Below are 14,478 nucleotides of genomic sequence, written 5' to 3'. Positions count from 1 at the left end.
ATAGTTAGCTTCTTTCATGATTTGAGTCCTATGCTTCACAACAGTGCCGCTTTTGTCATGACTAGTCCTTCAAAATTATGTTTCACCACAATAATAGTTTCTTCTGTTTATTCATCTTCTTCTTCTATTTTAATGGTTAATTTAGGATGGTCATTTTAGTAGGTATGCGGATGATTATTTTATTTTTATGTAGATGATTATTTTGATTGGATTGAGTTTAGTTATATATAATTAAAATATGTTAGATGTTCAATTCATTAGGTATGCGGATGATTATTTTTATCCTTAAGTGGATGGTTATTTTTATTAAGGGTGAGTGGCATGTAACATGCCAAGTAGCGATGGTGAAATGGAATGATTATTGATGAAGGTGAGGTGGCCGCCGGTTAAAAAAGAAGAGAGTATTAGAGGATTTAATAACTAACTGAATTTTTTCAAAATTTGAAATTGGAAAATTTGAAATTTGAAATTTGAAATTTGATGTGAAATAACTAAATATATAAGAGTTTTTAAATTGATTATTTCGTGGATAATTTTCATTTTTAATTCATATTGGGTTAAATAAACAACCAATTATACACATTATACAAATACTCCATTGTCTTTCTAGCAGGACTCATCTTCTAGTTGCTTAGAAATAAATTCTTTCAAGTTATTATCCACTTCTTGGAATCGCTCATGACGGAACCGATTATATTTAAAATATGGAAAAGTATAGGGTACCAATATATTATCTGCCAACTTATTGCCAACAATAATTAATTATTATATTTTAAACACATATATAAAGAGACACATCCAAAAAATATATCTTTAAAGACACTTTTACTAAATACAGCTATAAAAAAGACATTTTTATTAGATACATCCACAAAGACACTTCCATTAAACACAGTTATAAATAAGAGTTGGCAGAAGTTCGCAGAAATGCTGTTAGTAACGTAGTAGGATTGTATTAAAATATACTTTAATTTGCTGAACAAGCCGTTTTCCGACCAAACAGGTCGAACTGTCCCATGTATATTTTTGATGACTTATCACTGTGTAAAATTAATCTAAAGCGAGAAATGCAAGAGTACAAATGTTTCATCAAACAACTCCTTCTCTCCTCGCTGAGTTAGCCAATACACTGTCCAATCAGATAAAGTAATGGCAACAAAGACATAAAAAGGATATATATTATGACAACATCAACCCTCCTTGCCCTGGAAATTGCTGGAAGATGATGATGAGATTATTATTGGCAGAAGAAAATGGAATCACAGATCACACTTCCTCTTTGAGTCAGGGTAAAACTCCAAAAGTAACCTCACAATTCATGTATACGTGAATCTATAGCAAAATGCATTTTCCATCCATCCCCTGCTTCTCACTATTTGCTAGCAAAATAAATCTCTCATCTAGGTTGGTGCTTCTGCGGTTGGGTAATAATTTTAAAAATCTAGTAAAATAATTTTTAAAAAAATTGTTGATGTTAACTAAAAAAATTAATTTCTTAGCGTTATTTTTCAAGTAAGAAGTTAACTATATATAAAATACCAATAAGGATAACTTTCTAATTTCTATATATAAAATTTTCCTTAAATTTTATCTATACAACCAAAATATTCTTAATCATCATCTTAATCCATATGTATAATTATATATAAAAAACGATAACTAACTTGAATTATTCGATCGAGTGTAGTTATTATTTAATGCTTTATAAAGTCTACAAAATAAAAAAGTATTTAAAAAAGAGTAATGTTAAAAAAGATAATAATTTTAAATTATTTTATTTAATTTAGCATTCATAATTTTATATATATAATTATATATTTATTACACATATAAACTTATTAATTTTTTTTTAAAGTTAGGAATGAGACTCGAATCTAAAACCTCTAAATGAGAATGAAAAGATTATGTCATTTGAGATATTACTCGTTGGCTCTAAATTTGTTAATTTATTTCAACAATAATTATAAAATACATAAAGTAAGGAGATTTTAAACTATTTTGAACTGATTTTTATTGTCTTTTAAATATTTTTGTTAAGAAGAGTAAGATTGCTCTTTTGTAATAAGCATCATCTTCATTATTGTGATTTTATGGGAATGGCTTGGAGAGGTTGAGCCTTATGCAAAGTAAGTCCAAATTTCTCAGACATATCCAAATCTTTTGATTTTTGTCCATTTGCTAGCTTCCAATCATAGCCATTTAGAAGAGTAGCCAACGCAATGTGCACACTTCTATAACCCAATGGCAATCCAGGGCATATCCTTCTTCCAGCACCAAATGGAATTAATTCAAAATCATGTCCATGAATATCAATTTTACTATCTAAGAATCTTTCAGGCATGAATTCATTTGGATGTTCCCAAATACTTGAATCTTTTCCCATGGCCCATACATTAACCAAAATTTGTGCATTCTTAGGTATCATGAATCCAGTTATCTCAACATCTTCGAGTGCCTTGTGTGGTGCTAATAATGGGGCAGGTGGATGCAAGCGCCAAGTTTCTTTAACCACTGCTCTTAGAAAAGGAAGCTTTGAGATATGTGATTCTTCAATTTGTTCAAGATTTTGTTCACCTTTGCCAAGAACACAATGAAGCTCTTTTCTAAGTTTTTCCAATTTTTCTGGATTACGTAATAACTCTGCCATTGCCCATTCTATGGTGATTGATGTTGAGTCTACTCCAGCCACAAATAAAATCTAACAAAATTTTCCAAAAATACAAAAGATGAAATAGTTTTTTTTTTTTTCCGAAGTTAAGATTCTCGAACCCACGACTTTTAGGTAAGTATAGAAAAATTATGCCATTTGAACTGTAGCTCATTAACAAAAAAAATAGTATTTAATATATTAGTGTTTGCGCAACAAATTGCTAATTATTAAAGTGTAATAAACTAATAATATTATGTGAAGCATTTTACTCAAGACATTCTTTAATTTGTCATATCAAATTATTATCCTTCAATATTATTTTTCTAAAGAAGTTCTGTGTCAAATGTTACAAAACATATGCACAATAGTACTGGTTCTTATATAAATAACTCGATGAACCTTAAGAAAAACTTGTGTACATTTTTATAAAAGAAAGATGTCATATGTAATATTATCTAATGTTAAAAGAAATCAAAATAATTTATCCTAATATTATTTACTCATCATAACCAATCATTGTATTACCATGTTAACAAAAGTAATTAATTTTCAAAGAATCCCGTTAGGGGCCAATGAAGTATTTATACAATGTGTATAATGAGTTATTTATTTGGCTCAATATGAGTTAAAAAATGAACATCCAAGATAAAATACTACTAATTTCTCAAACACAATACATCCATACTATCCAGAATAACCATCCGGATACCAAGGATAATAAACATCTGATATCTTACTAAATCGAACATATCTATCCCCCTATTATACACATTGTATAAATACTTTATTGGCTCCCTATACTTCCTCATTTTCAAATAATCCACTACTTCAAAAGTGATTTAAAAGTATAAAATTGATTAGATAATTGTGTAAAATTTTTTACAATATCAAAATTAAACTTTATATAAACATACTAACAAAAAGAATGTAATTAAGTATTCAACTTTGTAGCCCAAAAAAAATAATTTCAAAAGCTAAACCTTGAAATATTTGATGGATTGGACAAGATACTCACCAGAAAGAGATGCACAACATGGAGACGAGTCACTTGAGAATTGTCTTCCAACATAACTTCTAAAACAGAATCTAAAACATCTTTGCCTCTTTTATTGGTAGTCTCCATTTCTAGAACCTTTAAATTCAATCTTTCTTCTATAAGACCATCAACAAAAGCTATCAACTTTTCATTATACTTGGTCATCCTTGCACGTGCACCTTGTGGATCAAGGAATCTAAGAAATGGGAAGAAATCCACCACATTAGGCCTTCCTGATTCTTCCCCAATGCCCCAAATTATATCCTTGAATTCTTGAGACTTAGAAGAGTCGTAATGAGCTAAATCCATAGAAAAGAAAGCGTTAGATATAAAATTAAGTACAGTTGTAAAACAAGTCTCACTGAAATTCAAAATTTCGCCTTTTTCACTTTTGTCTTTCACAAAATCCATTAATTCTCGCAGTTTCTTTTGTTGAAGAACTTCCGTGGAATCAAGTTTTAGTGGAGAGAACACTTTCGTAGCACAAACTCGTCTTAGGATCCTCCATTGAGTCGAAGGTGGCAACCATCCCACTGAATACAAATGGTGATCAAGTGCTTTAATGGTATCCGGAATTGTTCTATAAGAAAAAATTTGGTCATATTTTTGGAGGATTTGTTTGGCTAACATAGGAGATGAGATAACTATGGTGGTTATGGTACCAAGCTTAAGAGTCATTATTGGTCCATATGTTTGAGAAAGCTTAGCAAGTGCTTGGTGAGGTTGGGTACCAAGTTCTAAGATGTTTCCTATGATTGGTAAAGGTTTAGGTCCTGGTGGGAATTTGGTTAATTTAGGTGCTCTGATGCCTAATTTGGATTTGATGAAAATGTGATGGATAATAATGCTTATGGACACAAAAGAAACTATAAGTAATGCTAGATACTCCATGATCATCATTGATTCTCATATGTGTATGTGGCTACTCTCTATGGAACTTATATATATATAGCCCTAATTGAGAGTTATATCTTATATGCAAGGTAAGGGTAGTGTGATTGTTTTAATTTTTTTAAACCATACGATTAATTTTTTGGTTTTGTGCAAAGAATTTCTATGATCTTTTATGCATTTTTCAATTTTTTTTTCTTTTTCTCTTCTTTTTATGCATACGAATTTTAAAAATACACAAAAAAAAATCAAATAAATAAATAAAAAAATATATAAGAAGAAAGAGAAGATGTAGAAGAATGAAAGAGAAGTAGAAAAAGAAGAAAAAGAAAACGAAGGAGAAGGAAAATAATAAGAAAAAAAATTGTGAAAATTAAACACCTAAATATAAGATAAATAAAAAACATGTTTTTAAAAATATTTATTTAGATTTAGTTACAAATTTGATTTGGTCACGTAACATTTATTTCTTTCCGATTAACACTTACCAACTATAGGATTTTAATATGGAAAAGTTTAGGGGACCAGCAACTTTGTAAAATTTTGGCCAGCATGTAACTAGCAAAGAAAAATGAACTATTGGATGAAATCTCACATCAATCTCACACCATTAAAACCATCATTGATGGCTATTTGATGACTACAAATGACAAAAGTTGCTGGCCACCTAGCATTACTCATCTTAAAATGCATCAATAATTGAGAAAATACCTACAACCAACTAAAATAGTTGTGTTAAATTATGTTGTCGGATTTTATGATGGGTGGAGAAGAGAATATGTGTCTTATGTGACCGTGCAATTATATTTTGTTAAAGATATTTTCCAACACCATAATGTATTATTTGAATATAAAATTTTGTTCAATTTATTCATTGTTAGTTTTTCTAGAGAGTTCTTAAATGAGTAGAATAAGGGAATTTTTTTTAAATAAATAATTTAAATATTTTATTTTTATTAATTTTTATTTTTTACATATTTTAAACGAATTAAAATGGTTTATATCTCGTTTATAAACGAGATATAAACCATTTTAATTCATTTAAAATAAAATAAAACACAATTTTATTTTATTTTGTTTCATTTACAAACAAGAGATATATAGAATTTGAAAAAATACTTATATTTCAATGTGAAAAAACACTAGGTATCAAAACGCCAATATTAGGTCTTAGTGGGAATTTGGTTGATTTAGGTGTTCTCATGGCTAATTTGGATTTGAGAATTTGATGAATAATAATGCTTACGAACTCAAAAGAAATTATCTATTCTTAATATATAAAAGTAGATACATAAACATGCATCACATTATTTTTGGATATTTCTTTCCTCCTACTAATATCATATCAGCAATATTGTTTATTTAGCATAACTTTAGAATTAACTACTCAATTCTTGCCAAATCAACTATTATTTCCAAATCAGCAAAAAAAATAAAATATACAAATAAAAAACTAAAAAATAGAATCCAATAAATTTGTAACCTACAAATACATTGAATTCATATTCCTATATTTATTATATCTTTATCGTTATAAACAATACAATAAATTTATAACCGCAACAATTAATTTATTAATTTTTATAAATAACTCACTAAAGATAATAAACATTCTTATTACAAATGTCATAATAATATTATTAATCATAATAAATTTTACGTTATAAGTATTTAAATTTCATACCATTTAAACTACATATATAAGTCTCTTATCAATATTCCTTCACATAACATCAAATATAGCACAAAAAATTTATTTTCGAACTGTACATCTCAAACTTACTCAATAGAGTATCATTCTTTCAAAGCAGAACGATTAGAAAACGAATAACTATCCAAGATCTAATGGTCATGCAATGAGAATCTGATGATCAGGTATGACAAAAAAAAATCACAACATACATCATACATTCATACTTACTCAAATACCATATACCTAATGATAATATAAATTGAATATTGGAATGGGAAAAAGATCGTCATAATTTTAGCAACTATAAACGAAATTGATGACAAATTAGGATGAAACTATGTTAAATATAAAAAGTTTCAGAAGAAAGCATATAAAAAAAAGAAACAACTACATTTGTGGCACATGTAATTAAACACCACAATATCCAACAATAAGGTAACTCTATATACTTTTCATAATCTCATCTATCAAATTATTAGTTGTTAACCCAATACTTATTTTAGGTTCATAATTCAATTAAATGTTTCAGATCAAAGTGTTACAACAACTTTTGTACTATTTGATGGCGACGCAAAAAATTTATTGGGCACAACTGCTTCAAATCTAATGACATTTCAGAAAAATAATGACATTGAAGCACCACCCCATCAAGAGATTAAGGAGAAAGAAAACCATACAAATTCAAGACACATCTTCGGAAGAAGAACATACATACAAAGATGGAACCAAATAACACAATAGAAAGTACATCAAACTCAACAATTCATAAAGAATATATCTTCACAAAAACCTACGACAAAAAGAAAAAAGCAGCAACTCTAACAACCAAAAAAAAAAAGGAGGACGAGCGACCACATAAGATAACTAAGTCCATCAACTAAAAAAAATGCAAAAATCAAACCACCAAATAAAAATATTACTTTGTATAACTCTAACATCCAAATCTTTTATATTATAAATTATTTAAAATAAAATATTTTTTTAAATTTAACTTCAATTTATACATATTTAATTTATTTCTATAAAATATAATAATTTTTAATATTTATTATATACTATTATTAATTTACCTTTCCGCGTATCGTGCGGGTCTCATTCTAGTAAGAAGTAATACTAGATACTCCATGATTATCGTCATCGGTTCTCATATGTGTATGTGGCTAATCTATCTCTATGGAGCTAATATATATAGTCCTAGTTAAGAGTTATATGCAAGGTAAGGGTAGTGTGATTCTTTTAGTTTTTTAGACCGTACCAGTAATTTTACACTTTAATCTTCTATATAATTGCAGAAGTTTTATAATGATATTTCTGAGAAGTTATTATATTTTCAACTTCTACAAATAATAATAAATAAATAGTAACTTTTACTTTTTCACTATACTAATCTTCTTGTTTTAAAGTATCATCTTTCACATATGTGAAAACTATAACAAGTTTTCAGCATTTTGGTTAAAATTGAATGGTACAAAAGTATAAAACATGAATTTTAGTTAAATATCACAATTTACGTATATTATCAATAAATTTCTATATATTTTTTTCTTTGTTTTCTTTTCAAAAGATTGTGTGTTTACCTTCAAACAATTATTTATTATATGCGTTTGTCTTCGTAAAATTTTTGTATTCTTCTTCAATAAATTTTTATATTTCCTTCCTTTATTTTTCTCCTAAAAGTTAGGTTTACCTTAAAAACTTATATGTTTATTGTGGTAAATTTTTTTTTTTTTGCATAAAGAATTTTTGTGGTTTTTTATGCATTTTTTTTCTTTTTTTTCTTCTTCTACTTAAGCATATAAAATTTTAAAAAATACGCAAAAAATAATCAAATAAATAAACTAAAAAATGTAGAAAAATGAAAGAGAAGTAGAAAAAAAAAAAAGAAGAAGAGAAAAGAATAAGAGAAAAAGAAGATGTTGCTTGAAAGTTGAATATCTAAATATAAGATAAATAAAAAAATATCTTAAAATATTTAATTAGATTTAATTACAAAATTAATTTGGTCACCCAGCATATATTTTTTCGATTAAGCATTAACCAATAATAGAATTTCAATATTAATAATAATCATGGTACTGGTAACTTTAATTTGAACACCCTACCATTTTAATAAGTCAAATATAATTTTAAAAGAATTTAATTATTATATATTCTAAAAGTACATAATAAAATTATTATTAGTAAAATATTTTAAATATATTATTTTAATAAATATAAAATAAATATATTAAAATTTAAATTTTTTATTTTTAATAAATATTTTTTTAAATTTATAATCTTAACATATATCTTAAAGATACGAAATAGCTAAACTCTATCTTAAAATAGTATCAATAATTAAGAAAAGACAACCTACCACCAACTAAAATAGTAGTGTGTTCAATTATGTTGTCCCATTTTATGATGGGGGAGAAGACTGAAGAATAGAGTATGTCACCGTACAATTGTATTTTGTTTAATATATTTTGCAACACCTTAATTTTTGAATGTAAAATTTTGTTCAATTTATTCATTGTTGGTTTTTCTAGAGTATAACAATTACAAACTTTTATAGAAAAAAAATAAAAAAATATAGATTTTTAATGTATTTATTGTGTCATCCAATTCTTTTCTATTAAGCATTAATTAATAATAGAGTTTTTTGTTATAATTAGGTATATGATATTTGCATTACTATATATGTAAACTGAAATTGAATTGTATATTTATTTTTTTACTCTTTAAATATTAACTTTATTCTTCGTATTTTTGTGATTTTTCTTTTAACATTTATTTATTTTCTTCTCCTATTGCATGCAGTTTTTCAATGACCTCTAAAATAATAAAAATAACTTTTTTTTTAGAATATTTATTGTGCGTGTCTACAAATATTGAATAAGTTCTTTTTAATAAAATTAAATTTAAATTGTATAAAGTAAAAATACACGTAAATATCTTTCTTTGACCCACTCTGTCACACAATATTTCAAGTGATACAAACTCAAAATAATAGTGAAGAATGTTCAAAATTGATTCTTGGGTAAATACCCTTTTCAGTCCCTGACCTTTTTTCCGTAAGACATAACGCATCCTAATCATCTTTAAACCTCATCCAGGTCCCTATTCACTAAAAAAATAGACAAAACGATCCCTACAACCGAATAGCAAACGGCTACCAATCCCAGGTGTGTCACGTGTCAGTTCCTTTTGTTGGAGGGACAAAAAATCCCTCTTTAACATCTTCCTCTTCTTCTTCATCCTCCTCCTCTTCTCTGTCAGGTCCGAGCTGGCGGCAACGCATGCAAGAATCTCTTGATACTTCTGCTCGGACTGCTTCTGCTGCTCGTGAAACTTCTGTATTAGCTTCTGCACCTCCTCTCTCAGGTCGATAACTTTCTGGGGATCAGCAAGGCTGGTGGCAGAGGCAGAAGAAGCCGCTAACGCAGAGGAGAGGAGGCCACTGGCGAAGAATGAGGCCAACCTAAAACGACGATTCTTGTGTGATTCAGAGGTGGTCTTGTGCCAAATTTTGTCGGAATCCACAATTGAGGTCTTGGAGCCAACTTCGTCGGCTCCACCAAGAGACTAAGATTTGTGGTCGCAGTCTCCAACCTCTGCTGATACTCCTCCTGCATTACGCACGTTAGTTTTTTTTTTTTTTTAGGATAATAGTTAAATAATTGACTTTAAACCAAATGAAGCTAAAATTTAGGATTAATTTAAACTCACATAATGGGTTGCCGACCACTCGTCAGCAATTTTCTCCTTGTTTGCCTTCAAAGTATGGGAATACTTGAAAGTCTCCACCAGTGTTGTCTCACGATCCAACGACTTAGACTACAAATTAATATATCAACCAAACAATAAAATAAAAAAACAAATTAAACAATGACAGACAAATATTTATGAATTAGAAAATCTCTATTCTAATTTCGAAAACATAATTTTAATTTTTTTTATTTAAATAAAAATCTTATAAAAACATATTTTAGGTTGACGAATTCATTGCCAATTCTGACAGTAAATCCGACAAAAAACTTGCCGCTAATGTCGGATACTAAATTCGAGGTAAATCCGATGGTTCTCAGTATTTTTCTTGTAGTGTAAAGACCATAGACCACCATGAAGGACATTGAGCGGATGCTCAGAAAAACCTTAAAGCTGAAGAAATCAACCTTAGAGCCATTGGAGAATTACGATCCGGTTGAGTCGATGGGGGAGACTTACCAATTGTGGTGGTCGAAGGGATCACGATCTGAGCTTCCCATGTTTGACGGAGTTGGGGTCTAGGAGTGGACCTTCCGTGCTAGGGAGTATTTTGAATTGTATGTGGTTTGGGAGGCATGGCGGATGTGAATGCTATCGTTCCACCTCACGGGACCAGCTTACACCTGGTATCGATGCTGCGTCAACAATGCCATCAACTACAATTGGGAAGGATTCCTCGAAGCCTTACGCGTGAGATTCGGCCATAATATTTTTCATGAACCCAAGGCGGCGCTCAAAGAGCTTAAACAGCAAACCACCGTGGCCAATTATTAATACCACTTTGAGGAGCTCTCAAACCAGGTCACCGAACTCAGAGAAGACTAGCTTATCTCCCTTTTCGTGGTAGGACTCATGGATGCTTTGAAGTGTGAGTTGAAGTTGGCAAAACCAAAGATGTATGTGGAAGCGGTTTCGTTAGCCAAACTGCATGAGTAGAAATTTCAAGCTACTCAGCTTAGCTTGAGACCGCATGGAGGACGCAGCCCATCCAGTAACTTCCCTACCCAATTTAGTTTGGCTCGGACCCCACTACTGGTCCGTTCGGCCACGCCAAATGTAGCACCCATGGTCACGACACCAGAAAAGGCATCCATTCAAACTCAGGGGAGCAGTGGCAGAATTACTCATCGTCGACTCTCAGCTGCAAGATCAAACAACGACGTGATAAGGGCCTTTTCTATTATTATGATGAGAAATATTTAGTGGGACACAAAGAAAAATATATTAAAAATAAATATTCATTATATGGAGCGGTTAGCCACTTTTATTGATTCTCAAGTTTGCTCTGGTGGTTGGGAAGCTATGGTTGTTTCTCAGGGTGATCCGCGTATGTCTCACCTTATGTTTGCTGATGATCTTCTCTCATTTTGTAAGGCTATCAAGACTCAGGTTCAGAATGTTATAAGGACTATGCACCTTTTTTGCAAGGCATCTGGTATGAAGATTAACTTTGAAAAATCCAAAGCGCTTTGCTCCAAAAATATCTCTAATAGTAGAAGGGAGGTTTTTTATCAGGATTTCTCTTATTCGGCTGACTAATGACTTGGAAAAATATTTAGGTGTCAACATTGGGCTTCCAAGAGCTTCTAAGGCCTCTTTTGCGGATACTTTGAACCAAATCAAATTTAGATTGGCAAATTAAAGGAGAAGACTCCTCAATAGAGCAGGTAGACTTTGCTTGATTAAATCAGTTGTTACTTCTACTTTACCTATTTATCATATGCAAGTTTCTCTGTTTTCTACCTCTATTTGCAAAAAAATTGATTCTGTTCTGAGAGCTTTTCTTTGAAAGAAAAAAATTGATGAAAGGTGTCTTCACTTAGTTAAGTGGGATACAGTTATTACTCCCCTTAAGTTTGGTGGCCTTGATGTTAGAGACACGAAGTGTGCTAATTTGGCTTTGATGGGCAAACTTCTTTGGCAGTTGTTGCATAATTCGCATAAGCTCTGGGTGCGAATGTTGAAGGCTAAGTATGTGCCTGATTCTTTGATGTTGGATACGGTGATCACAAATAATGCTTCGGACATTTTGCATGACATAATGAAGATTAAGAACAAGATGCTAGAGGGATTTTCTTAGAGCATTGGGTCACTTTCTCAATCTTTCTGGTTCGGTTCACAGTACCCGGAGGGCTGTTTGATTGAGCGTGTCCCCTTTTTTGTTCACATCTCTGCATACATCTTTGAAGGTGGAGGATGTATGGGTTCATAACCGCTGGGATTGGAATGTCTTATGCACTCTATTGACGATGTGTTTAAAATCAAGCTGTCTTCTATCCAACCAGCCTTGCATGGTGATTTTGGTCCTAGGTGGGCATGGAGAAACTCGAGTACAAAGGTTTACTCAGCCAAATATGGCTATGATTGGTTTTTACAACAGACCATTCAATGAAATCATGAGGACAATTATCTCTGGCTTTGGTGGCTGCAAGTTCTAGAAAAGGTTAAGCTTCTTATGTGGCTTGGAATTCACAATGCCTTGTCGACCAACAGTTTTGGTACCGCTGAAGTCTAGCTAGCTCCCCGATATGCCAACGCTGCAACCTGATAGAGGAGGACCTTTTTCATTGCTTCTGGAATTGCCCAAAAGTCCGGGCAGTTTGGAATCGTTTGGGTATTGGGCGCATTGTGGCTGATCTTGATAGGGACTTCCATAGCTGGATTAATTATAATACTCATGTTTGTGAGTGCCTCTTCTCGGCGGCAGTTTGGTGGATTTGGCATGACCGTAATAACGACTTTTTTAATATTGAGGGTTCCTTGAGTACTTCAACAGTTGTTCATTTAATAAAGCATGCAGTAAAAGATTGTGGTGATTTGTATGATTTTGGGGTTAGTATAAACCCGAATTCTACTCCTTTTTCTTGGACTTCTCTACCTATCTCTGTGATCAAACTTAATTGTGATGCTAGTGTCTTGGACTATCAGCATGTGGCTGGTTTTGGGTGTATTCTTCGGGATCACTCGGGAAATTGGATTAAGGAATGTTCCAGTACTATACCAGAGGTTGGCATTGTTCAGTGTGAATTGTTTGGTATCTTGTGAGGTCTTTGTTTGGTGTGGGATGATGACTTTAGAGAAGTTATTTGTGAAACTGACTGCATTAATGCCTATCATACTATCATGCGTTATTCTTTTGGTGTGCATCAGAATTTTATTGGCAAAATTTAAGAACTTCGTAATAGGAGCTGGACGGTGAATTTGGCCATAATCCAACGGACTGCTAACACTGCTACTAACTACATGGCGAAGCATGCTGTGCGAAATAAGCTTCTATACACGGAATGACTGCTACCTAGGCATAGTTTAATTGAGATTATAGCAGAAAATATATCTTCTTTTTTTTTTGGTGAACCATCGGGGCCAAGGCCCAAGGAAAAAAAACTAATTGTCTACAATGACTATTTCTCTTCTATCATTCATATACAGAGACTCCATTCCTTCAGGCATACTGTCGATGAAGTGAAACCCATTTTTCCTTTTGAAACTTTCTTTGGCAAGCCAATCTGCGCACATGTTTCCTTCTCTTAAGATGTGTTGAAAGTTGAGCTCCCAGGGTCTTTTTGTAGCTCGTCAATTTCTCTAAGGAGGGGATTAAAGCGTTGTGTATTCTGCTTGAGCTTTATCTCTTCATACACTTTTATTGAATCAACTTCTATAACTACTCTCCTCATACCCAAATCCCATGCCATCCTAAGCCCATGGAGAACACCCCACAATTCTGCCTGCATAATTTGACAATTTCCCAATCTTGCGGTAAAACCTCCTATCCATTCCCCTTCATGTGTTCTTAGCAAGCCGCCACTCCCCGCTTCTTTTGTTTTCTCCCTATATGCTCCATCAGTGTTCAATTTCACCCACCCTTGAGGAGGTGGGTACCAGATTACTCGTTCCCTATTAGAGGGGGTATTGGATCTTCCGTTTTTTCTCTTTAGCAGTGCTTCTGTATAGTTGCTGATTGTAGATTTTATTACTTTAACTGTATTTCTGGGTCTTTTGAAGGGGAAGGAATGCACTTCTTGGTTTCTCCATTTCCATATCAACCAACAAGTCACAAAAAATTCATCCTTTCAGGAGTGTTCAGATGCTGTTCCAAAGCTATTTTCCATATTTAGTTTTAGCCAGTTTGTTAAATCCGTACCAAAGAAGATGGCTGTTGCAGTTGGTTGTATTAGCTGGCTCCAAATTTTTGCTGCTTGTGGGCAATCCCGAAAGGCATGAAGCAATGTCTAAGGCTGATTAGGGCAATTATGACAACTTGGATTTGTTCCCATAATTTTTGCTTTTCTTCCCGCCGTTAAGATTCTGCCATGGGCTAGCCTCCACATTAGGACTTTAATTCTCTCCATTCCTCTCCACTTCCATATATGTTTCCACATCGGCAATTCTTCCTGTTGGTTATTTTTTGTCAGGAATTTGTACACTGATGAAACCGTAACTTCACCATTCGAGTTATGGTTC

General features: G+C 31.8%; 1 protein-coding gene across 1 annotated transcript; it reads right to left on the bottom strand.

Annotated features, from left to right (window-relative positions):
- Positions 1–1,926: 1,926 nt before the first annotated feature.
- LOC112728277 (cytochrome P450 76T24) lies at positions 1,927–4,806 on the bottom strand. The gene is made up of 2 exons (XM_025778347.3): positions 3,666–4,806; positions 1,927–2,698 (listed from the first exon to the last, which is right to left on the bottom strand). Exons 1-2 carry the CDS (start codon positions 4,584–4,586, stop codon positions 2,078–2,080), a joined length of 1,542 nt encoding a protein of 513 aa, XP_025634132.1. The 5' UTR covers positions 4,587–4,806; the 3' UTR covers positions 1,927–2,077.
- Positions 4,807–14,478: the final 9,672 nt, after the last annotated feature.

Source organism: Arachis hypogaea, chromosome 12, assembly GCF_003086295.3.
Source record: "Arachis hypogaea cultivar Tifrunner chromosome 12, arahy.Tifrunner.gnm2.J5K5, whole genome shotgun sequence".
Taxonomy (NCBI): Eukaryota; Viridiplantae; Streptophyta; class Magnoliopsida; order Fabales; family Fabaceae; genus Arachis; species Arachis hypogaea.
The sequence above is the reverse complement of the archived record's forward strand: the minus strand, read 5'-3'. Positions and strand labels throughout refer to the sequence as shown.